This window comes from Lagenorhynchus albirostris, chromosome 4, assembly GCF_949774975.1.
Source record: "Lagenorhynchus albirostris chromosome 4, mLagAlb1.1, whole genome shotgun sequence".
NCBI lineage: Eukaryota > Metazoa > Chordata > Mammalia > Artiodactyla > Delphinidae > Lagenorhynchus > Lagenorhynchus albirostris.
The window spans coordinates 112,183,713-112,209,679 of NC_083098.1; the positions used below are offsets into that span (position 1 = coordinate 112,183,713).

General features: G+C 52.0%; 2 protein-coding genes across 6 annotated transcripts in view; one reads left to right on the top strand and one right to left on the bottom strand.

Annotated features, from left to right (window-relative positions):
- Window positions 1-25,967, top strand: part of EVC (EvC ciliary complex subunit 1) — a 313,725-nt gene that overhangs the window by 73,273 nt on the left and 214,485 nt on the right. For 3 of the 5 annotated variants that reach the window (XM_060148527.1, XM_060148529.1, XM_060148530.1), the window contains 5 exons: window positions 1,094-1,205; window positions 5,757-5,883; window positions 7,041-7,134; window positions 7,847-7,958; window positions 8,428-10,668. In XM_060148527.1, coding sequence (XP_060004510.1) covers window positions 1,094-1,205; window positions 5,757-5,883; window positions 7,041-7,134; window positions 7,847-7,958; window positions 8,428-8,512 — 530 coding nt within the window. In that variant the 3' untranslated portion in view covers window positions 8,513-10,668. Of the gene's footprint in view, window positions 1-1,093; window positions 1,206-5,756; window positions 5,884-7,040; window positions 7,135-7,846; window positions 7,959-8,427; window positions 10,669-25,967 lie in introns of those variants that run through there. The other 2 variants (XR_009540394.1, XM_060148528.1) reach the window with 2 other exon arrangements.
- The window catches only part of CRMP1 (collapsin response mediator protein 1), a 69,178-nt gene continuing 58,876 nt past the window's right edge, over window positions 15,666-25,967 (bottom strand). Inside the window, exons 12-14 of the mRNA XM_060147363.1 lie at window positions 23,314-23,493; window positions 20,471-20,636; window positions 15,666-16,662 (exon numbers count right to left, since the gene is read on the bottom strand). Of these exons, the coding sequence (XP_060003346.1) occupies window positions 16,571-16,662; window positions 20,471-20,636; window positions 23,314-23,493 (438 nt within the window). The 3' untranslated portion in view covers window positions 15,666-16,570. The remainder of the gene's footprint in view (window positions 16,663-20,470; window positions 20,637-23,313; window positions 23,494-25,967) is intronic.

Genomic DNA, 25,967 nt, shown 5'->3' on the forward strand with positions numbered 1-25,967 from the left:
GATCCCCAAGGCCAGCAAGCACGCGATGTAGTAACAGACAAAATCCAGTTCCTTAAGGCCTGTTCTTGTACCATCCCTCCCTGCATCCAGGGCTTCAGAACAAAGCAGAATCCCATGTTCTCCGACGGATGCTTCCTGGACGGTCCAAGATCCCTAGACGAAGGATGGGCAGGGTCCTGGGGGCAGGTCTCCTGTGAATATTATGTTTCTCAATAAGCTCAGCTGCCACGTTTCTCTTCCCCTCGCCCTGGGGAATTTGAGCCCTACATTCAGATAAAATCTGGGACACGCCCAGAAATCTACCAGCTGGCTACAGACCCCTCCTGATGTTTTTCCAAAGTAAGGGTTGGTCTCCTTCAGCAGGAGACATGAGACTGATCGCCTCTGCAGAACGTTCAGGGACCAGGGTGCTCACATCCCCTCTCTGGGCCTCGGTTTCTGCATCTGCAGGGCTACGGTTGGGCTCCCCCTTCATACATCCTCTCATTATAACTACGGTCTAATAAATAGGCAGTTAATTCAGGTGGTAGTAAGAATCCAGTAGAAAATAATTTTAGGCTTCATCATCTGTTTCAAAATATACCATTGTTTTAAATTTAAAAAAAAAAAAGAATAAGCAGGTTCTGATATGCAGACCAGTGCACCTCGGACTCAGAGGCTAAACCTCCCGGCTCCTTGGAAAGCACCCAGTTCAGCACCCATGTCTGTAAGGCTAACTGCACCCCTGCAGCTCTGAATGGGGTTTGAATGGTTTTTCCTTCCTGGTGTGATTTTTATGCATTTGTGGTGGCCCTTTAGCGTTAACTCTTTCCTATTCGGCTCCCCTTTCTCCTGATACTGACAAGAAAGCCGGGCCTGAGCAGTTGCAGGGAGAGCCGGGGTGCTGCCCTCCCGGGTTCGCAGGGTGTGACGGAAGCTGCACCATCCTCATGCACACGAAGTCCTTCCCAGGGTGAACTGTGGCGCTGGTGGAGGCACACCCGAGAGCACGTGTGACCTGCTGATCCCTGCACCTCAGCGCCCGGGCCAGACCTGGCAGTGTCAGTCCTTCAGACATGCACCCTGACCGTTGTGTGTATGTTAAATGCTCTAGGTGAGAGAATGGAACATTTCAAGCTGCGGAAAAAGCAGGAACTCGGTGATCCTTCGTCAGGGGCCGAGGTAGCGGGTGGAGCTCAGGAAGCCTCCGGAGCTGTGCACCAGAGGTGAGGCCTCACTGCTGTCTGCGGGTCCCCACGCGGGCCATCCCGGCCCCTGTGCATTGCACGTGTCTCTCGGCACTGACCTTACACTCAGTGCAAGTGACACTGACACTCTCGGCAGCCGACCTCCCACACATTCGCCTGCGGACCCGGGTCTCCTCTGCCTCCCCCGCTGCGTGGAAGCCCGTGAGCCCCTGTCTGGCTCTCCCTTCTACACACGGCCCCTGCAAGGGACCTGGCACAAGGGCAGAAGTCAAGGTGTGGCGGGAGCTTCCTTTCCAGGTCTGAGAGGTCTTCACAGCCCTGAACTGGCATCTCCTCTCTGATCCGTGCTGAGGGTTCCCCCAGAAGCAGACCCTGAGCCAAGGACCTGGGGGGCAGGTGAGCCCAGGAAGCACAGGGAGGGAGCAGGGGAATGAGGACGAAGGCTGTTTGCCATAACATGGACCCACCGCCAATCACACGCTGTGTTATCTCAGGGATCCAGAGGTCAGAAGTCGGGCGGGCGCCGCCGGTTTCTCTGGGCCTCACAGGCCGAAATCAAGGTGTTGCTGGCCAGGCTCTCATCGGAGGCTCTGGAAGCTTCCATGCTTCTTCAGGTGTCGGCAGAATCCAGTTCCTTGTAGAACGGAGGTCCCATTTCCTTGTGGCTACCGGCTGGCCCTCCCGGCGTCCCATCGGCCACTCTCTGGTCTTTGCACGTGGCCCCTGCATCTCGGAGCATTAAGTCCTGCCTACACTTGGAATCTCTTCTGCTGCATCTCTCTGACCCCAGCTGGGGAAGCTTCTCTGCTTTTATGGGCTCTGGTGATTGAGACCCACCAAGATAATCCAGGATCATCTCCAAGTTTAAATCAGGAACCTTAATCACGCCTATGAAGTCCCGATTGCCGTGTAACAGAACATCTTCACACATTCCAGGGAGGAGGGCGTGGACACCTTTGGGGGCCGCTGAGCAGCCTACCACATGGGAGAAAAGCCAGTAAGGCCTGTGATGATGAGGGGTTTCCGTGGCAACTGAGGCCCAGCCCTGGTCTGGACCTCCTGAGAGATTGTGCAGAACTCAACTTCCAGTTACGCCAGCAAGGGGCAAGGAAAATAGGGGATTTGTCTACCAGCCCCCTTCCACATTGGTTGAGGGTCTGTCCTGGAGGCGTTAACGCTCCAGCCTTCCCAGGCATCCCTGAGCTGGCCAAGCCCCCCGCCCCCTTCATGGCCGGAGGAAGCCCCGGTACCTGGTCGCAGGTGCTTGTGAGATGCCGGTGGTGCGTGCGGGAACTGTCCACTGAAGGGCAGCCGGCCACCAGGCGGGCTGAGGAGATGTGGGCTCCACACCGACAAGTCCATGTAAGCACATACTTAGGTCCTGAGCTAGGCACGGGGGACAGCGCCTCCCACCCGACTGCTCACAGCCTGCAGGGAGAGATGGACAAGTAAAGAGACGGCAGTAAGTTGGTGCGGGCACTATGATGAGGGGAGGGGGCAGAGGAGAGGCATCCCGCCGGCTGGAAGCAGCAGCAGGACCACCGCTCTGCAGGGTAAAGGAGAGCAGGTCCGTGCCATGCCATGAGTAAATCCCAGCCCTCATCTCGTGCTCATTTAGGAAACAGGAACCACGGCGTCCCCTGGGTCAGAGTGAGTCCAGCATCCCCTCTGTAAATCCTCTGGCCATTAACAGCGGTCAGTAAATGCCCTGCCACTGGGTTGAGGCTGGGGCTTGCTCTGACTGTCGCATATCCATCAAACTACAGTCCAGCGGTTCTCAGATCTGGGGGACATCCGTCTCACTTGGCTTTCTGCTGAACATGCAGGGCCGCCCCACACCTGGAGACCCAGTCTCAGGGACTTTGAGGGAGGCCCAGGCATCTAATTGCTGACACACTCCTTCCCTCCAGGGATTCTGACGGATGTGGTGCAAGGGCTCCACTTTGACCCCAGTGACCCAAGAGGAGGGGCCTTGGCCACCACCTGGTCCAGCCCTGCTGGGTTTATGGAAAATAAAAGCAAAGCCCAGTGCGGGTGTGGGTGCATGACCCAGTCTCACTGATTTACAGGCTCATACATGGCCGTTGATGCCCTTCTCTCCATGCCCATCTCCTTGAGTTCATAAGTGCAGTTTCTACTGAAAGTCAGCCAGAGCTCCTAGGGACAGAGCAGTGTGGTGATGACAGGTATTGACTTTAAAAAACGAGATGTCAATAAGCACAATTCTCAGTCAGATGGTAAATTTCAAATTGCATCTCTGGCAAGGGGTGGGATTGTGAGTGGGCTTGCCTAGGGATACCAGGTGACGCAGTGGCGACCCCTCCCGTCAGCCACATAGTGGCTGGGTCCCTTCACGCCCCGAGCCCCAGGTTCCCCATGTGTAAAATGGGGTTGCAGTAACACCTATGTCATGGATGTATAACTGTGCAGATTAGCCACGCAAAGCCTGCACAACGCTCACACACAGGCCAGCACGTGGCCAGGGCGTTGATGTCCATCATTGCCGTCAGTGCTGTCATTGCCGAGCCATGGGGCACTGCACAGTGCAATGTGAACTTCAAATAGTTCTGGAATCAGAACTCTTTCAGAATGGATTTTTTTTTTTTAATGTTCATTTCCATAGTCAAATCTGAGTCCAAACACAAGAAGTCTATGAACTTACGCATCTAACTGGGTGACTCAGATCCCACAGCCAGGCCTACAGTCAGGCCGTTTCCTCCCTCCAGGACGTGCCAGGGGTCAGCAGTCCTGAAGGGGCTCCTGCTCCCAAGCTCGGGCACCACCTGGCTGTCCCAGCACAGCCTCTGTCCTCTGTGGGCTCTCTTGTCCGGGGCCCTTGTTGCTCCCCTCCTGGCTTAGAGCTGTGGCCTCTGACCGGAATCCTGCTCGTCCTCCCTGCTTCGTGCTGCAACCAGGGCATCGCAGAAAACACGAGGCAGCCCATGTCTCAGATGCTCCTGGACCCTCGCGTGGCTCCCCAGCCCTCGAGCGTGAAGCCCTGCCCCTAACCCGGGCACGCAGGCCCTTCCTGGGCAGGCCTGTCACTTCCCTGCGTTCCCAAGAGCCAGGTCCATGGGGGAGCAGACAAGCCAGCAGGATGATAGTCGAGAGTGGCCAGGACTGGTGACAGCGGGTCTGGGGAGGAGGCTGCTCACAGAAAGAAGCCACCCAGCTTCTGTAGTGAGCTGAACGGGGCCCGCAGAAGGTATGTCCGTGTCCCTAATCCCTGAACCTATGCATGTGACCTTACTTAGAAAAAGGTCTTTGCAGATGTCATTTATGTAAAAGATCTTGAGATGAGGACATCACCCTGGGTTATCCCAGCGGGTCCTAAATCCAATGGCAAGGGAAGCAGAGGGACATTTGACCACACACAGAGAAGATGATGTGACGACAGAGGCAGAGATTGGAGTGACACAGCCACAAGCCAAGGGGTGCCAACGGCCACCAGAAGAGGCAAGGAACATGTTCACCTCTAGAACCTCCAGAGGAAGGACGGCCTGCCAACTCCTTGACTGAAGATTTCTGGGATCTTCTGTGAGAGGACAGATTTCTGTTTTTTTAAGCCCCCTAGTTTGTGGTCATTTGTTAGAGCAGTCCCAGGAAAGTAATGCATCCTCCTTGAGGGTGTGAGCGAGAACCACACTGCAGAGCACTGACCTCAGCCGTATCACAGTTATTTGTTTGATATCTATCTCCCTCCCCAGCTCAAATTGGGGCCCCATGAGGGCAGAGGCTATGAGTCTCTTATTCACAACTGTGTCTTCAAAACCCAGCATAGCACCTGGAAGCCCAGAAATACTTTTATGAATAAAGGAATGAGTGAATAGATGGGTGGATGACGGATGATGGGGTCTTGTAGGATGAATAGGAGTTTGCCAAAGACAACGAAGAGGGGAAAGGCATTACTGGTAGAAGGAAGAGCAGAAGCAAAAGCAGGTGGAATTTTGTGCCTTCAGATATACTCCATGGACACCTGCCTATTGATGCTAAAAGTGACTTCTGCCTTCAGGTCTAGAAATTCAGCCCCTTTCAGAAAAGCAACCACAAGATTGAAAGGAAGAAGGCAGAGAACGATTACAGAAACAGAGTGGGTGGTATTGAATGTTCCTGTTTGCTGAAGACTAGAGGAAGGTCAGCCAAGGAGGGGAGGGTATTCAAAGCAGGAGGGGAGGGGTCTCTGCTGCTGAAAGGGAGGTGGGGCCTCTCTCCAGGTCAGGGACCCTGCTTCAGCCCCAGCTCTGTCCTCTGCCACTAGCAGTAATAAGGCTGCTGTATGCAGGGTTTCTCAGACTCTGCATCCTAGGAAACGAGCCTTCTGTTTTACAAGGGAGGAGCTAGGGCAATTCTGAGATTTTAAATAAAGACAGGTGCTATCAGGGGACCATCTCCCTGCTCCCTGCCACACCCTGGGGTTAAAATGATTTTCTCATATGAAGATGCCACTTGCAGCCCAGCCGCTTTGCAGCTCTGGGACCTCAGGGTTGCCCCCGGCCCTCTGAGCTTCTCTCGAGCTTTTCTCCTCTCTGTCCTGCTGATGTCACCAACGGCCTTCCTTCCTTCCCCCAGGATGTTGGCGCAGCAGAAAAAGTTCCTGGCCCAGTTCACGGCACACCAGCGGACCCGCCAGGATGCGTGGAAGCAGAGCGCGAGGGTCATGGACCATCTGGAAGCCCAGCTTGAGACCCAGCTACAGGTACAGCTTCTGAAAATGGGCCTTTGCAAAGTGGGCAGCGGTTTACAGGGGAGTGGAAATAGTAAAAGGCTAAGCTCATGATCACAGGTCAGCACTGGAGCCTTTGTGAGGACCACACGCCCTGCTCGGGACCCCCCTCAGCCCCCGCTAGTCTCACAGGCTGATGACACATCAGCCTTGTTGCTCAACTGTGAACTTTGATTCCCCCGGGTCTGCAGCACCCAGCTCCGGGCCAGGCCCTGACCACTCATCAGTCTTGTCTGTTGAGCTGAAAGGAATGAGCGTCTCCCTGTGTGTGAATCGCCACCGTGTGGGCCTCTTGGTGTCACGGCAAACATCGGTATCATTCAGGCAGTGCTGCTGTGACCAAGGTTTGCACTTTACCTAGAACATACAGGAAGCTCAGCTTTCGTGATATCCTGTGGATATCTCACCCCAGAAAAATCTCATCAGCGTGAGATTATAAGGTGCGGCTTGAAAGCAAAGTGGCTGCCCGTAAAAAAATCAAATATTCAGAATGGCAGGGCTGAGCGGAATGCTGGCGCCCTCTGAGTGTTCGCCGCCAGCGTGGCAGTGACATCTGAGACGATGATGAGAAAGACGTTCATGGTGGTTCACGTCTATTCCCTGAGGGTCTCTTGTAGACAGTCACTGAGCAGAGAGCTTTACATCCACCACCTAAAGTCCTACTCCGACAGCCAAGGTGCGGGTTACACCCAGTCCCCCATTTACAGATGAGGAAACTGAGGCCCCGAGAGGTAGGTCACCTCCCAGTGCCCCACAGTTACTAAGCCACGGACTCCGGGTCTGGCTGATAATCGATGGTGTTGGCAGTTAAGGACTCAGACTCGAGTCAGGCAGGGGTGTGCTTGCTCCTGGTGCTGCTGCCCTCGCCGAGCCCCTCGCGCCTCAGTGTTCTCATCTGTAAAGTGGGATCCGTGGCTGGTGTGAGCGAGGATGGATGGGTAGCTCCCCCCGCGTCACACGTGCGTCTGCCTGCTCCTGGCGTTTCTGGACGCCTCTTGGAGAGTCCTCCTCCACATGGGGACGCGGTCCTGTCCCCCACTCTCAGAGCGCCCCCTCGTGCTGATGGAAGGCGATGTAGAGGCAGAGCAGGGCAGAGGCAGGCCCAGCTGACCCTCTCTCTCTGCATCCAGGAAGCTGAGCAGAGCTTCATCTCAGAGTTGGCGGCGTTGGCCCGGGTGCCCCTTGCCGAAAGCAAACCGTTTTCCAATAAGCATGGGCTGTCAGGTGAGTCATAGAAGGCGATGCCCTGCAGGCTCTCTGGGCTGGGAGTATAGGTTCCAGCACCGGGTGTACCACTAACTGGCGTGTGGCCCCAGGCACCGCACTTACCCTCTCTGGGCTTCTGCGTCCTGTCTGTAGATGAGCGGCTAGGCTAGGATGCCCCTGTGTCCCTGGCCCTTCAAAATACAATAATTCCGATTCCTGGGTCTGCTGCTCAGTAGCTGACTCTCATTTCTGACTCTGTTTCCCCATCTGTAAAGTGGGGATAATTAGCCCTCCTCCTTTGGCCAGCAGAACTTCAGGGACATCATAGAGTGTTATAACCTCTAACGGGATAGCAAGGGGAAGGTGTGTAAAGTCACGGAGGGCTATTAAAATAAAAGCTGTGGTACTGGAGCTGTGTTCTAGGTTCTTAACTGCTTCGGAAGGGAAGGCTGCCCGTCCGCGGGGTGTGGCAGAAACACAGCAGGAGCCTGGCCGACTGAGTTTGAATCCTAGCTCTGCCACCTTTCAGCCTTGTGGGCTTGGGATAGCTCTCGCCCCCCGCGAGGTCTCAGTCTCCTCACAAGTTAAACGGGTCTAAGAGCAGTAGATACCGAGTGCATACTCGGCCCCCAGAGGTACTCAAACAATGCTGGGGTGGCGTGAGGCCAAGAGATGCTGTCACCTACCCAGAGTCACACAGCCAGTTTCTGGGTTCACGTGTCTCCTGCAGAGAAACCCCTAAGGACCAAAAGGAAGAAGCCGGCACCCCGGGACAGAGGAGACTTTGGGGGGCCCAAGGACGACGACCCTGCCTCAGGGGGCCCTCCCCCAGGATCGCTCAGGTACACCGGGGCCCTTGTTGATCTCCTAAACCTGGGCAGGATATCCAGCGCCTCTCAGAGGCATTGACTCGGGTCCGAGAAATGATGGGTGATAATGGGAAGTGTTGGTATTACTGTTACTGCTATTATTAGTGTCCCATTTGGCCGGGTCAGCCACGACCCACCCCCCAGCCCGTCAGCATCCAGCCTGAATAGCTGGCAATCCCAGGCCTCAACAGGGCGCTGCCAGCTACAGATGCTTCCGGATTTGTGGTAGGGTGGATCAGTCATCTGAGCATGGGTCGGACCTCCCACCAAGGAGAGGGAACCTGGGAGTTTCTTTTGTTTCTTAACAGCCCATGTCAAAATGCAGACTGTGTTGATGGCCTGTCACCGCCTTTTCATGGGATCAGATTGGATGCATTGTTATTGCATCTAGACAGACCTGGAATCAAAGTTCTGACCAACTACCTTTCTTCCATATTTTAAGCAGCAAAAGGCTGAGCCAGCAAGAAAGTGAGGTTGGTGACGGTGAGAATTCCAAGAAGATGCTAAAGAGAAGAAGCAATCTGTAGCTTAAGGCTGGTCGGGGGGACGGAACCTGAAGACCCCGTCTGTATGCCACCTGCCTCTCCCCCAGGCAGTGAGAAGGGACTGGCCACCCCGGGGTGGGGGTGGGGTCTCCCCTCTGCCCACAGGCTTGCTGTGCAGGGATGGAGAATGGGTATCAAAGTCCCAGAAAAAGGCCTAAACGAGCAGGGCGGACCCTACCGCCTGTGAAGATGATACCCACCCCCACCCCTATGCTGGAAACACGTCTGCTCCAGTTTTTCAGTGTCGCCTTGGCTTCGAGATGTGGCTCCGTTCCTTGGGAAGCCCCTCCTTCCTGGCTCCCTGTGCTTCCCAACCCCGTGTCCCAATGTCACCCCGAACCAGCGTTCCGCGAGCGCTAAGTGGTCTCATTCCCGCCCTGGGGGCCCTCTGCTCGCCAGCCTCCCGGTGGAGTTCCACCTATAATAAAGGGATCACCAGGTGTTGCTGGTGTTTTCTGGGTCCGAGGCCTTTTCTCCTCCGTTCCCATCACCCCCGCTCCCTCTGTCCCCTGCACCGTGGGCACTGGCCAACATGGATTCTCCTCAGGACCCATTCCCTTCTTTGGTTCAGCCAGCAGCGACGGCCTGGTCTCAGTGAGGGCATCTGAAGAGTCTCAGGGCCCCATGACATAGCCCATGGACTCCCTGGCCGGCAGGCCTATCCTCACCCACCCTGGGGACCTAAGGACCCACAGATACATGACACCTGCGTTAGGGTCTTCTGTTGGAGACAGTTAAAGCGCTAGGAAGGAGGCCCTGCCCGGGAGGACTTCCCCTGGGAGGGATGAGTTCTTCTGCCAGACAGCAGCCCTCCCCTAAGGAGACATGCTTCTCCCAGTGGATGCTGAGAATATCCAGCTTTCAGACCAGCCAGTGCCTTTCCCACCCGGAAAGAAAATTGCCCTTTTCATCGAAATCAGGGATTCTCAGTCTTGGCACTGTGGATATGTGGAGTGAGAAAATTTCTTTTTTTGGGGGGTGGGGCTGACCTGTGCGTTACAAGATGGTTAGCAGCTTCCCTGGCCTCTTCCCACCAGATGCTGGAAGCACTCCCCAGTTGTGTCAACCAAAAATGTCTCCAGACATGGCCAGATGTTCCCTTGGGGGCATCACCCACTGATGTAAGTCAGAGCATGCTGACCCCGGGCAAGTCTGGGATGGAGAATACAGGGTTTCCACAAATTCCCAGTACAGAGTGGGCTGCAGGTTATAGAAGCTTCTGTCTCAGGGATTTTTCTGGACCATTTGTGGTCTGAATTTTTATTTCTTACAACCTAGATTAGTCTTTCTTATTCAGGAAAGCGAGGTTCCTTAACAAAAGAAGTAATCCATACTAGTTACATCGTTTGTCAAGGATACTAACCATCGGAGAGCCTCAAATCCTGACTGGTCACCAGGCGAATTTCCAAAGTTAGCCAACAGCCCCCTCTAGTGGCTAAATAAAATATTTCCTTATTCTGCGGAGTCTTGTAACAAGTTTTGACTTCCTGCAATATTTTGAGAACCTGTTTTATATAGCAATTGCTTTTGTCACATGGGTCCTGTGCACAGAGGCATTCTGAAGGCAGATGCCTCCTATGCTGGTAACGTCTGAGTTGGTGACGTGAGTTTGGTAAATGGAGATGCCCTGGCAGCACCAGGATCTCTGGAAGATCCGAGCAGTATAGGTTCAGCCTCCACGGATCTTGCATGGGTGACGCTTTTGCTTAAGTGTAGCTCCCTTAGTCCAGGGGACATGTCACCTGTCACCTGTCACATGCTGCTGGACTGCTTGGCACAGTGTGGGGCGCATAACTGTCCATAAACGCGTGTGGACTGCGTCTGTTTCTATCACATCAAAAATCGACTCTAGAGGTGCCTTTCATAATGGAATTGCATCCTTGTTCAAAACCAAATGCGACTCTCTCAGAAAGAGAGAGACAAATACCGTATGCTAACACATATATATGGAATTTAAGGGAAAAAAATGTCATGAAGAACCTAGGGGTAAGACAGGAATAAAGACACAGACCTACTAGAGAATGGACTTGAGGATATAGGGAGGGGGAAGGGTAAGCTGTGACAAAGCGAGAGAGAGGCATGGACATATATACACTACCAAACGTAAGGTAGATAGCTAGTGGGAAGCAGCCGCATAGCACAGGGAGATCAGCTCGGTGCTTTGTGACCGCCTGGAGGGGTGGGATAGGGAGGGAGACACAAGAGGGAAGAGATATGGGAACATATGTATATGTATAGCTGATTCATTTTGTTATAAAGCAGAAACTAACACACCATTGTAAAGCAATTATACTCCAATAAAGATGTTAAAAAAAAACGCGACTCACATCTGGAAGGACTCTCGGCTGTGTTGGGCGCAGGCTCTGGGACACCGGGGTGTGGAGGAGGACTTTCAGGCCTGATACTGAGCTGCATGAACACAGCACACCGAGGGCCGGGGAGAGAGAAGGAACAGCAAGAAGACCCCGAGGACACATCTTAGCTGCCCTCCCTCCATCTGGGTTGTGTCCCCAGTTCTTATTATGGGCTGTGATGGAAGGAGGTAAAAATGGAAGGGGTTCATGAATGATGATATATTGAAGAGTTTAATGGATTAATTTTTATGCAAAGTTAGCCTCTCTGATCTGGTCTGAGCTGCTAGGATGAAGCCAATGTGGTATAAGGTCAGCAGAGTCTCCAGCCGACCTGGGGTTTGTCTTGCCGTCATCACTCGGCTGATATTGCTGCTGCTGCAGAAGCCTCCTAACTGCTCCTGCTCTTGCCCTGCCCTGCCCCACCCTCCTCTTATCTGTCCACACTTCTTACAACACAGATCTGACTGCTGCTCTTTAGTGGCGTTCCCTCGCTCTTAGGAGAAAAAGCAAACTCTTTAACATGGACCACGGGGCCTTACAAGGTCTGGTATCCGCCACGCCGCCAGCCCAGCTGATGCCGCTGCCCCCATCCAGCCTCTGTCTCCTCTCACGGCCTCATATGTGCCACACCCCCTGCCTACCACAGGGCCTTGGCACATGACAGTCTTCTGTCTGGAACCCTTCTGCCTCCTCCCATCCCCTTTGCCTCATCAGCTCCTAGCCATTGTTCACATCTCAACAGGGCTCACTCACGACTTCAAGAGCCATCCCTGCCCACCTTGATAAGATCAGACCCCCCTTTTTCGCTCTTAAAAACTGTCTGTATAGGGCTTCCCTGGTGGCGCCGTGGTTGAGAGTCCGCCTGCCGATGCAAGAGAAACGGGTTTGTGCCCCGGTCCGGGAAGATCCCACATGCCACGGAGCGGCTGGGCCCGTGAGCCATGGCCGCTAAGCCTGCGCATCCGGAGCCTGTGCTCCGCAACAGGAGAGGCCACAACAGTGAGAGGCCTGCGTACCGCAAAAAAAAAAAAAAAAAAAAAAAGAACTGTCTGTATATTTTGTTGCTGGGATGGGGGAGGGGATGGTAGATACATTCCTTTATTTCTCATCCAAGTTTGGAACCGGTTGAGATAGAGGCAGAGCAGCCACAGAGATCTGCATATCAGCTCTATAACTGATGAGGCCAAACTGGGGGACTCTGTGTCCACAAAGAGCCTGCTCATACTTACCCCTGAACTAAACTTGCCCGCCCCCAACACAGACATAGACGTCGCCCCAGTCACAGGCTTCTACCATGGGGACACCCCCAAAACACATTGAGAGGAGTGGCGAGGGGGCCCAGATTTGGTGGGGGGGTTAGGGTGGGGTGGGAGGATGGAAGGGTGTCTGGAACTTGTACATTTGGGCAAGGAGAGTTTCATAAAAAGCCAATAAAGTTACAAAAGGTATAAAAGAGAATATATGTTTAGAATGAGAGAGGAGAGCAGAACACATATTTTTAGAACCTGATGAATTCCACGAAATCACAAATACAAAAATATAATTTTTTAAGTCAATGAATTGCCTAACCCACTTCTGTAATACTTTGTTCTAACATTTCTCCACTCACTGTTGTGTGCATCGGATGGCTAGATTTCCATGGACCGGTTTCTGGCTCTGCACACTTGCCTCAGTGCTCCCTCTCCTCGTTGCTGGGCACACTTCCGGTCTGGGCGCACTTCCGGTCTGGGCGCACTTCTGGTGCCAGATGCCACGGGATGCATTTGCGTCGTGTCCCCTGGCCTGCGCTCCGTGTCACGATGCAGGGGAGTTGGCACAGGGGGTGGCCATTTGTGCCCGGGCTGGCTGGAATTACGTCCACTTGACACGTGCCCATCCCCACTGAACCCAACTCAGTCTGCCCTAACCCAGATCCCAGGTACGCCCATGGCCTCCCGGTGTCAGCTGACGAGCATCACTAACTTCATGGTAAATTTGCATCCGAGGAAGTGTGTCCTGAGGCCGGTCATCTCCGTGGAGGGAGGAAGGGAGCTACTTAGCACTCTCAGTTCTGAAAAATCAGGTGGTTTCCCTCTGCTGGGGAAGAATGAGTGAGACAGAGGCCAGGAGAGCCTCCACATTTCTCCCCCGGAGAGCGGACGCCTCTCTCTGGGGGACATGAAGAATGGGAGATAAGCATTCTCCACTCCCTGCAAAATGCTTCCTGTATAGCATTTAGCATGGTGTGTAATTAGATGCTTTGGGTAATAATTTGGTTAATATCTGACCTTCCCCCTGGAATATATACCCATTGCTTTCCCCTACTAGGACGATGCCTAGTACTACATAGGCACTCCTCGTACACTGGTGGAAGGAAAAATGTAGGGAAGGAGGGAGGAGGGAAATTTCATTTTGGTAGAAGCCCTTTTTGTTCAGGAATTTTCTTGCTCTCTTGCTCCATGAATTGACGTCACTGAAGGAAAACTTGAAGCCAATGACACCAAATGTACTGGCATTTACTGGGACACCAGACCCGACTTACATTGCATGGATGGAAAGCTCACTGGCTTCATGTTGGTAGCTTGAAATTGGCTACAGTGAGAGTATTGGCACCATAGAATTTAGCAGACACTAAAAACTGGGGCTCCCACCCCAGTCCAACCAAGCTCAGTGTCCAGTGTTTATTTAGCAGTGTACCTCAGGACCACTGGGTTAGAAGCCCATGCACTATGGTCACCCTGGTCTACAACCAAGGCTCTGCTGCAGCTGAATGAGGGAAAGGATGGTCTTTTCAATAAATGGCACTGGGTCGATTGGATTCTATATGGAAAAAGAGCAAGCCTTGAGCCCTGTTTTACACTGTGTACAAAGATTAATGAGAGATGGGTCATAGATCTAAATGTGAAAGATAAAACTTCTAGAAGGAAACTCAGAAGACTGTTGTGGTAGCAGAACAGTGCCCCCTCCCCAAGACTTCCACATGCTAATTCCTGGAAACTGTGACCGTGCTATGCTCTCTGCAAAGGGGAAGTAAGGGTGCAGATGAATGAACAGGAGAATAGATAGCCTTCCCCTAAAGTTCCCCACCTCCTCCTACCATTTCAAGAGATGAATGAAAAGAATGTTACTTAAAAGGAATGCTGCACGGCTTCCCTGGTGGCGCAGTGGTTGAGAGTCCGCCTGCCGATGCCAGGGGACATGGGTTCGTGCCCCGGTCCGGGAAGATCCCACATGCCGCGGAGCGGCTGGGCCCGTGAGCCATGGCCGCTGAGCCTGCGCATCCGGAGCCTGTGCTCCGCAACGGGAGAGGCCACAGCAGTGAGAGGGCTGCGTACCGCAAAAAAAAAAAAAAAAGGAATGCTGCAGCTCAGCCTCCTAGAATTAAGGCTTGTCTGTCTTGCAGCTGCCAGGACCCCGTGCCTGTGCCTCTTGGGAAGCTAATGTAGGACAGGGGTGCTGGCAACCTCAGCAGGTGATGCTGACTGGGCAGTGGTCCGGTGACTTGGCAGCCGGGCAAAGGCCCCATCAGAGTCGGTCCTAGAGGGAGGATGTTAAGGCTGCTTCCACTTCAGCTTCTGCTCCCTGATAGGCTGGGGGGGTGATGCGGGAGAGAGGAAGTGCTTTCCAGAGAGCAGGGTGGGTAACTTATTGTTGCCAACTTTACTCTTCTGGAAGTTTCTGCGATGCCCTCTAGTAGTCCCAATGGGCCAAGGCCAAATATCAAGTCATTACCCTCCATTCTTGATCTTTCTTAGTATTTAGCTTTGTTTCAAGAAAATCCGTAACTGACCCTAAGTCACCACCTCTCTGGACCTTAAAGTATCCTAACCCAGTGAGGGTGGGGGGAGAAGACACTAAAAGCATAAAGTAGACGTATACCCATCCAAAGCCATCCTGCCTCAAATGACAAAGCTTAGCAGTTAGAAGCAAGGAGCTTTGGACATGTGGGTCCCGGATTTAAATACTGGCTGTGCCACTTCCTGTGTGATCTTAGATGAATTACTGACCTCTCTAGGACTCATCTGTAAACGATGTTAATAATAGTGCCTACCTTACAGAGCACCTGACATGTAGCATGTGCTGTACAGATGATGCCGCCATCATTATCACCACGACCACCACCACCATCACCATCATCACCATCACCATCATCACTATCATCACGTGACATCACCATCAGCAGCATCACCACCATCAGCATCACCATCATCACCAGCAGCAGCATCACGTGACATCACCATCTGCATCATCACCACCATCACCAACAGCATCAGCATCATCAGCATCATCATCACCATCATCAGCATCATCATCACCATCATCACCACCATCAGCATCAGCATCAGCAGCATCACCATCACTACTAACTGGTAATCAAGACAAACAACTTAGAGGTTTTACTCCTCCTTAGAACGTATACCTCCCGTGGGACTGGAAGTCAGAAATGTGAAGCTCAGGAGCTGGGCACTTCCAATCTGAGGCAGTCTGACCCACATAACACACAGGAAGAGACAGCACACCAAGGAAAGGCTGGGCAGGAGGGAAGGGACATGATGTGATTTCAACCTATTTCACAGAAGCCCTTGGCCAGCCATCGTCCTCCGCTTCTCATCCTTGTTCTCATGACCTAACACTCCCCAAATCATGACTGGCTCCCTCTTCTCCCTCCTCCACTCCCCCGGCTACCTAACAAGAGCCGGTCCTGCGGAAGCAAGCACCGCTGTCCCGTTACTACAAAGGGGAGCACAAAGCATGAGCATCTAAGCAGCCATCACTTAAATGCAAACACTCCAGTCAGGGAGTGGGCCATTTATTTTCTTTATTTTTTCACAAGCTTTGAATTCAGAAATAAGAGTCACAATAAGTCAGTTGTTAAGTAAAAATGAGGGTGATTACAAAGGAAAACTATGTACAAAACTTTAAAAATCTGACGGCCTCGTCATCCACCTGGGAGGGACCAGGACATGGGCGCCGGGAGCAGCTATGGCCACACCGTGGTCAGCCCTGAATGAGGGTGGGAGACCCCTTTCTGAGTGTGAACCTGGCTAGGCCTGCAGTCTGGAGCGGGATGGAAGGACACACACAGACCGGAAAGACGTCATGGCGAGTTACAGGTGCCACGGAGACCAGGGTTCCTGACACAGGACGAGAGTGATGCTTCTCTGGCGGTGGGGCGGGCTTCCTTCTCGTGTAGACCTGGGGGAGGGGACGATGAGGACACATCTTCCTGCTGTGAGTTTTGGAGCTGCCCCCGAGGGCTTGAGGTCTGGGCTTTGTGTCTATGTAGGGCCTCGGCTGTCTTCTGTCGGACGCACTCACAGACTCGCAGACATAACTTAGTAACATGCATCAACTATCCTAGAACAGCTACAGGGGTGCAAGGGAACCACTCAGAGAATCATGGAGCCCGTGGCGTCAGAAGTGGGAGGGACAGTACAAGACGAGGCTGGAACCTGTGTTCACTAAGGAGGGGCCTGGAGACACCATGCTCTGAGGTGGACTCAGATGAACACACGACTGTGGGCAAGGGATTTCCAAGCAAACACACCACACTAGTACCACTTCTTCCTAAACCAAAAAGGAAAGAACATCATTCCATTTTCCCCCCATCAGTACCAAACGATACTGTGGGTTTCCAAACACTGACAGGGCAAGGGATGGACATCCTTCCCAGAATCCTTCACGCTTGCTCATCCACGAGTTGCCTTCACCCGAGGCTGGTGATGTTGGAGCGGCCACCAGGGGGCGCCACGATGCGGTGGCCGGTGCGTCGGGGGTTGTTGTCATCTATCTGGGCACCTGGAAGAGACAGAGCCAGTCACTCCAGCGAGATCTGCTGACACCAGCTCCATGTGCTGCTCCTGCGGGCTGGGTGCCCTCTCATGTCACGTCCCCCAGCCTCTGGGACGCCGAGCCCTCGTCTCAACACGCCTTCCTTCCTCACCATCCTTCAGTCCAGGCTGACCTCTGGGAAGGCTCCCTGACCTCCACGGGGTGCGTTGCTCCCTCTTCTATGCCCCCCAGGCCCCGGGGCCACCCTCCTGCAGCCCTGACCACGCTGTGCTCCTTCTTGTCTGGCTTCATGTTCTTGAGACAAGTGGGCAAACACTTATTGAGTGCCTATTGCGTGCAGACACAGACTTGGTGCTTTAACATATGCTGTCGAATTCAGGGCTCACAGCAACCCTATGAAGGGAGTGTTGTTTTAGTCCCAGTTTACAGATGAGGAATTTGAGGCCCAGGTCACGCATTGTAGGGGGCAGCACTAGAGGGCAGGGAAGCCAGGATCGTAGCCCCACTGGTTTGTCCCCAAAGCTCCAGCTCCTACCACACACTCACAACAACGCTTGGCAGTGTCCATTGTTCCCAGGGTGTTTTATGCGCTATGCACGGGAGCACACGTATGTGCATTTGTATATTGCGTGCATGCATGTGTGTATCTGTGCATGTGTGTGCATGCGTGCATGCTGTGTGTGAACACTTGGAGCTGGGTTTACCCACCCTGTTTGCAGTGGGCAGGTCTGCATGGGCGGGGGTGGGGGGCGGCCTTTTTTGTTTTGAATCTGCAAAGCCAGCCATCCACGCCAACCTCACGCATTCTCTTGCAGTTAAAGAAAGATTTCAAATTGGAGCACTAAGCTCAGTGCCTGGCGCTCAGTGAATATGTATTAAATGAAGACTGAATGACGGATAATGCTGGGAAGGAGGGATGTTGTGGAGAGGGGTCCAGTCGGGAGACTTCACTTCCAGCACAAAGGGTGCCTGGAATTTGGGTAATTTGGAATCAGACACTCCCCTCTCCCGGCCTCACTTCCTTTTCTGTAAAATAGAAGCCGACTCCTATCCACAGTATTGTGTACTCTATTGCCTCAAACCACAGGATCAATTTTAGGGCAAAGCAGGTGTAACGATGAGCACACGACAACAGGATTCACTGGATTCACCGTGAACCTCATTGATCGGAAGATGCCGGCCTGATACGAAGTTGGGATGGTCTACATTGAGAGCTCTGCTAGGCTGCCCGCTAGGGTCAGGCGCTGCCTCCCAGGGTACAATATGTGTACTGAACCAATGCCCGATATTCGATGTCTCGTTCCCAGGAACCAGGAGGTGGAAACTGGATTATCCCCTCTCACCATCACTCCCAATGATTTCACCAAAGAGGAAATTGAAAATAAACACATGAAAAATGCTGACCCTCATAAGGAATCAAAGATTTACCAATTAAGACTTCAATGAAAATGATGACAAAAATAACTAGATGAGGTCTTTCTACCTCTGACTTTATATGATCTGTGTAAGCCACAACGAATTTGGTTTAGAGTACTGACTGATTTTCTCTCATTGTTTCATTGATAGACAGTGTGTCTTCCTAGACCCAGAAATCAGGCCAAGTGCTTAATATCTTTCTACCTCACAAGCATCTGTACCCTGCTTGGTTGCATGCCAGGTACTTTGAAAATACCTGTTGTACAAAAGGACAGTACTTCAATAAACCATGCTATGTCTTTATGATGTAACCTCACTCAGATATTTAAAAGGACATCTGTGGGGCTTCCCTGGTGGCGCAGTGGTTGAGAATCTGCCTGCCAATGCAGGGGACACGGGTTCGAGCCCTGGTCCAGGAAGATCCCACATGCCGCGGAACAACTAGGCCCGTGAGCCACAACTACTGAGCCTGCGCGTCTGGAGCCTATGCTCCGCAACAAGAGAGGCTGCGACGGTGAGAGGCCCGTGCACCGCGATGAAGAGTGGCCCCCGCTCGCCGCAACTAGAGAAAGCCCACGCACAGAAACGAAGACCCAACACAGCCAAAAATAAATAAATAAATAAATAAATTAAAAGGACATCTGTGAAGTCCATCCTGATGTTTGAAAGTGTCTGTGCGGTTGGTATCCAATGGAGTCACCTGTGAAACTGCTGAGGGGCTGGTCAAAGGCAGTGCTGGGGCTTTAGAGAGAAGTGGGTGCTCAACAGGGAGAAGAAGGATGGTTGGGGGACACTTCCTGCAGACTTTCCATTTCATTGTTTTTTTGTTGTTCTAAAAGGAAGGGAATGTCTCTCAGCATTTAATTGCAATCGTGAATTGCATAACATGAGACCAGAGATCCAGTGTGCAAACTCCCTGAGAGGTTGCACACAGTTTTCCAAGCATTGCAACCAATCCCTGTTCTGCTGACTGAGCATCAGAGGAAATATTCCAGTTGTGTTTAGGGTCCACCTGTGCAAAAATATTAGTTTTCTTTAGACACTGGATCACACGGTGTGGGAGAAACTCTTCCATGACAGGCTCAGGGAAAGTGAGATGGACTGGACTGGGGGACCCTCTGATTCATGCTCCCCATTGCGTAATCCCTGAATGGATGGTAGGTTGTCACCCCCGCAATTTAAACTAGTATTTCATCTTCTCTCTGCCCCTTTCATTCTCTCTTTTGCCAACTACATCGCCTTTTCTGTTTAAATGTCCTTCACTCCTGCTGGACCAGAAGTCAGCCCGTTGAGAAAACTCAGCCCTGTTTATTTTTTGTTTGTTTGTTTTTGCGGTACGCGGGCCTCTCACTGTTGTGGCCTCTCCCGTTACGGAGCACAGGCTCCGGACGCGCAGGCTCAGCGGCCATGGCTCACGGGCCCAGCCGCTCCGCGGCATGTGGGATCTTCCCGGACCGGGGCACGAACCCATGTCCCCTGCATCGGCAGGCGGACTCTCAACCACTGCGCCACCAGGGAAGCCCTCAGCCCTGTTTTTACGGCCCATGAGCTAAGAATGGTTTTTTGCATTTTTAAATGGTTCCATTTCAAATGGTCTTAGATATTGCCTCTTGGCTCACAAAGCTTAAAATATTTACTACCTGGCCTTTTAAGAAAAAGTTTGCTGACCTCTAGAATAGACTGAGCCTGCCCAGCTGTGTCTTATTCATCACCGTATTCCTGGCACCTAGCACAGCATACAACTCATGCTAACACCTCAAATATTCGAAATTCCAAGGCAATGTCCCAACATGTGCACACCTGCCCTTGTGTGGCGATCTGATGAAACTGCAGACACACGGCCCAGGAGCCTTCAGAAAGTCTGAAGGAGCACGTGACTTTTGATTTTGTCTGCACACATTTGTTGAGCACCAAGTCCCGGCATTTTGACGCTGAATGTCTTGGAGGCTTAAGAATAACAGCACTCTACACACAGGGCTGTTGTGAAGATGAAACAGTCATGAGTTATGAGAATGTGTGCTGTACTACCATGGATGGCTGAAGACCCGACCCAGAACGTACATCCAGCAAAGGCAGCTACTCTGATTCCCCTCTCCACACTTAGCTTCATGGGTAAGAGTGTAAAATGTCCCCAAGAGTGTTAAGGAAGAGCATAAGGCCAATTTTCAGGCAGACTCTTCATAAATCAGGGTCAGGTATCTCTGTGCTGCTCCCACGGACCCTCTCTGCTCTCTGACCTCCCCCAGCCCTCTCTGCCCAACCCCGGGAGGGGAGGGGAACCCACACTCCCATCTTCGGCTCCTGATTGAGTGCCTGAGGCCGTGGATTCATTTCTCAGGAGTTCAGGGCTCTGGGAGCCGCTGTGGGGTGGGGAACCTTGGCCGCTGTCGTTTCGTACCTGATAAACTGAAGTTGGACTGGTGGAGGTTTCTGATCGGTGGAGGCTGGTGTTTGGAAGGCGAAGATTTGACAGAAGGAGCAGGGGTTGCATATTTGGGTGTGGCTGGCACCTCGTACACAGGACCATCATACATGCCCCTGGGAACCCCCTGCAACCCAGAAACCTAAACAGAGGACAAGAAGAGCAACTGATTGACAAGATGCATGTACGCATTCCCGCGTGCAGGAGAGTGACCATGGTCTCCTCGGGGATACACACACGTATGCACAAACATGCACACATGTGCTCGTGCACACACCACACAAGGCACCCGCTCACACACGTGCACAGGCACACATATATGCATGCGCACAAACATGCACACACACACATATGCATGCACACCCCACACACACTCCACATACACACAATTCACACACGTGCGTGCACACACATGCCTGCACACGCTAATATGCAGAGTACACAATCACATGCATACACGCAATTCATACATGTACGTGCACATACATGCCTGCATACACACCGTGTTTAATATACACACTAACGTATATAACACACACATCACACACACATACAATCCAACACACATTCATAAAAAGGCAAGTGCACACTCACATGCACACACACATATACATACACACACAAGCACAGACACATACAGAGCTTCGTGCAGGAGGACTCCAAAGCTATTTCCAAGAGGAAAACACTTCCCTGACACCCTGACAAGGACCCCTGAATCGGGGACTGGTGGCATCAGGGGGTCGTCTTCATCGCGGATTTGGGGGCAGGTAGTTTGGAAGGTGATCCCGCAAAGGAGGGGGGAGAGAGGAGGGAGAACACCCACCACAGGGAGAGAGAACGAGAAGGCCGCCTCTGAGGGCACCTGGCTCAGGGCTACTGCAGGGGGCAAACCTCCTGGACGGGACACAGCGCACAGCCTCCATCCCCGTGGGTGGAGAGTTGTCCTGGGAGAGAGAGCCATGAGGCAGAGAAGCCAAAAGCTACAGGGGCTCCGGTGGGAGGCTGGGAGCCTGCTGGTGAGCTCAGAGCCGGCCAGGGGAGTGTGGGCGTCCGTCCCAGGCCCTGGGAGACAGAGTGTGGCCAGGAACACGTGCAAGTTCCCACTGTGAGTCAGTGACAGTGCCCTGACCCCAGCTTCACGTCCCTCTTCCCCTGCACAGGTGACAGCGCCCGACTCCAGCCCTAGGCTCCCTCCTCTACAACAAAGGGGTCCTTTTTCAGCACCAATATCAAGGGCCCAGCACTGCTTGGTGATAACCCATCCTCTGCCCCCAGGAGCCCTGCTCCCCTGACGCCCTGGGACCTCATTGTCTCTGCCCCATCCCTCCCAATACCTGCTTCCTGCGCCTCTGGGCTTCCCTGGTTCCAGCCGGTTCCAGGCCTGTGTTCCTACCCCCCAGTTCCCTTCAGTGACCTCTGAACTCAGCTTGGCCAGACGTAGGTTCTGGGGCAGGGCCCGTCCCCCACCTGGCCTGGCCTCCGTGCTCTGCCCTCAGGTATGCGGGGAGGGTGGCCCTGTGCCAGGGGACCTGTCCGCCTGGCCACTGCAGATCACGTCTTGGCATCGAGGTCCGGCATCCACCTCTCACAGATGCTGACTGTTAACCACAGACCTCAGGTTCAAACTGATTTAGAGGGAATGAAGCCAGCCGAGGTGTGTTTCTGCCCCCTTGGTGGGTGTCCCAAACAGGAGTTTACACGCGTCCCTTTGTCTCTCAGCCTGCTGTGGCCACATCGCTATCCCTGGCCATCTTTCGGATCTAACTGGCCAATTCTCCATGTCCATCATTTCCCCATCTGACGCATAACATCTGTGCAATTTGGCATCCTTGACCTGGGATGCTACACTTTAAGGCGTGGAGAGGGACAGTAAACAGACACAGAGCATTGCGATGGTTGGCCTGGGAGTCTGGGAATGCCAGGAGGCCTCTGGGCTCTTGCATCTAAACTGGAAGCACAAGAAGAGTGGGACCATACACAGGTGGGCACACATGCACACACACACACACACATATACAGACACATAAGCGAGCACAGGAGCACATACACACAGGAGCACCCCATGCATATACACATACACCCGTGCACATACACAAATAAAGCTGGGCTTTCTGGCAGACATGAGCCGTTTTAGTGCGGGAAGCAGGTTGTCATGGTGATGGGAGGGACCTAATTAGGGAAGATGATTGATCACAGATGGGAGTCTTTCTGAAGCATGAGCAAACTTCCTCCTCTGAACTGGACTGGGGACGGGACAGAGCCCGTGCCTACTCCATGCCCTTGGACCTCCTGAGTCCATGCTAAGACCCCTTAAGAAAAAGGGAGGAAGGAGGATGCAGAATGGAAGGGGAGCAAGGAGAAGGAGAAAAGAGGGCAGATCGAAGGGAGTCTAGAGGCAGTTCTACCACCCCTCAAGTGGGCTAGGGAGGTTTATTTTTACCAAATGGCACTAAGGGCTTCAGAGCTCTCCCAGCTGTGTGATGCTGGGCAGTCCTGCACTGCCTTGAGCGCCAGGGTTCTGATCTACAGAAGGAAGGTCATGACACCTAAAAGAGGGAGTGGTGAAGACCCCCCCCCCCCAGGATGATGCAGGATGTGCGTCCTGGCTGGTGTACTCCCAGGACTCCTCCCATCGCCCCACATGCACAGCCCTTTACAGTTGGCACATCTCTGGCACCTCGTTGGTCTCGTCTGGTCCTCACTCCAGCCTGAGACGCAGGCGGGTCACATCCCAGCTCATCTGACACGTGAGGAAGGGGGGGCTCGTGCAGCTGTGACATTTGCTCGCTCTGCACACGACATACCCTGGCTCCACATACCTTGTTCCTGATCCTGACGCGCTGGTAGAGGTACTCGGGGAAGGGCTTCCTCGGGATGAAGCGGCCTGCGCCCTTGTTGACGTTGATGCTGCCGTCCTCAAAGACGATCTTGCCCTGGCTGATGACCACCAGCGGGGAGCCGTGGCACTCCATGCCTTCGAAGATGTTGTACTCCACAGCCTGCACGGCAAGAAACGCGGGCTTTTATCCAGCTTCCGGGGCTTTTCTCCACATCAGCCCTGTCATCCTAATGGTGATCCTGCTACACATCCTATCACAGGCACTTTCCAATGCTTGCTCTGTCTGGAAAACACCTTTAGGACTGTGTAATGTTCCTGTGTACACTTTCATTTGCATAATCAGCCCCTCACTGTCGGGCGTTTACGTGGCTGGTGGTTTTATATAATCTAACTAATATCGTCTGGGGCATCGTGAAAGTGAATGGGGCTCCTGGAGTTAGGCAATGAAGCCCCTCTGACTATAACTGAACATTTTGGGGTCTTCTTTTAAAAACATTTTCTTTCATTTTTCCTAAAACTAAATTACTGGGTCAAAGGATATGAGCTTTTGAAAGACTGCCAAATTATTTTCTGAAGGCATCGGACCAATTGACGCGACATGGGCAGCGGGGGAATATTTCGTAATTTCATGTCTATGAAATGACCTCCAGCACCAGGTAAGGTCATATTTATTTATTTACTCATTTGAAAGACAAAACATTTCCTAGAAAATATGCATTCCTTTCATTAGTCCTAAAGTGAATATAACTACCACCAGCCAAACTCTTTGATTATTCAAAAAGTAGGGTAAAAATACGGTAAAAATTCAAACGGTACAAAAGATATGTAACTTTTTTTTGCGGTACGCGGGCCTCTCACTGCTGTGGCCTCTCCCGTTGCGGAGCACAGCCTCCGGACGCGCAGGCTCAACGGCCATGGCTCACGGGCCCAGCCGCTCCGCGGCATGTGGGATCTTCCTGGACCGGGGCATGAACCCGTGTCCTCTGCATCCGCAGGCGGACTCTCAACCACTGCGCCACCAGGGAAGCCCAAGATACGTAACTTTAAAAAGCAGGTCTCTCTTTGACCTCAGACCGAGATGCCTGCCCCACAGTGACCTTTCTGGAGCCCCATATATTTTCTGTGCGTGAGTAACTTTCTCATGTTCCAAGCGCTCTGGACAGTTTCACCTTTGTTTTTCTCCTTACCTCACAGAATGCTCCCCATCAGCGAATGTTCCCATGTCGTGGGTTAAAAATGTTTTGATAGTCCTTAAACTGCTGCACTGGATTCCACCCCAGGGACATACTATCATTTACTCATCCAATTCTCAAGGACAAGCATGTGGGTCTTTGCCCTGCTTTTGCAAAATAAACACACTTGAGTGTCCACACCGGCACGTGTGAGTATCTTCGTAGATGTGGACTCTGGGCCAAAGCGTAAACAAATTTTAACTTTGACAGATTTGCCTTCCAAAAAAGGCAGCGCTGATTTCCATTCCCAACAAAACTCCATGAGTTTGTCGGCCTGCTAGTCCCACCTCAGCTCCATCCTACTAAACCCCGGCATCTCAGACACCGGCACAAGTAAAAACAGCATCTCACTGCAGTGATTTGTATTTGAGATCGGATCTGTTTTTAAATGAATAGAAACCCTTTGTATATTTCTTCTTCTGTCACTGCGTTTCTGCACCCTGTTCTATTAGGTTCTTGGTATTTTCCTTAATGGTTTCTAAGGACATATTCAATGTTAAAAAATCTCTCCCTTTGTTTGTCCTGTGTATTGCCAATACTGTGTATTACCAAACTTCCCTGTCTGTCCTCTGCCTTTTGATCTCATAAAGTATTAATTATCATTTGCTGCAATGTAGAGGGGTTTTTTTTCTTGGTTTAATTTGTATGTAGTCAGTGGTCAAACAGACCAATCTTCTCCTTTGTATTTTCTAGGTTTTGTGTCTTGCTCAGAAAGGTCTTCTCCCCTTCAAAATGATCATTTTAAAAAATGTGTTTTATTCTAGTCCTTTTATAACTTTATTTTATTTCAATCTTCAACCCATTTTGAATTAGTTTTGTGGTCAAGAGTACAGCAGCCGCCTAGCCCTATGAGCCGGGTATTCAAACACAATTGGTTGAATAACTGTCTGTGTAATTTTAACAGTCTCCTTTGTTGAAACCAAACTCTCATATATGCGGTCGGTCTATTGCCTGGCTCTCTTTTCTCTTCTGCTAATACCAATCTGCCTCAATCATTGTAGCTTTATAATATGCTTTAATAACTGGGATGATTAGCGCTCTCTTTAGTTTTCGTTTTCTTAGAAATGTTTTGGCTATTCTCAAATTGTCTATCTAGGAACTCTGTTTTTCTAGTTAAAAAACAATTCCATTCCATTTTCTGATGCGATGACTTCAACTTTATAAATTAGAAAGAACTGATATTTTTACTCTGTTGAATGTTTTTAGCATAAAAGGACTTGCGCTTATGGAACTCTTTAGTTTTGATTGTTATTAGAAACAGGGTTTTGATTTCCATTCTGTTTTTCAAAGTGCTCTTTAATTATCTCATAGAAAAGGTATCAATTCTTTATATTGATTTGGAATCAGCTGATGGATTCTCTTATTGTTTTTGATGGTTTTTAGGTGCGTACTCAGGGCTTCG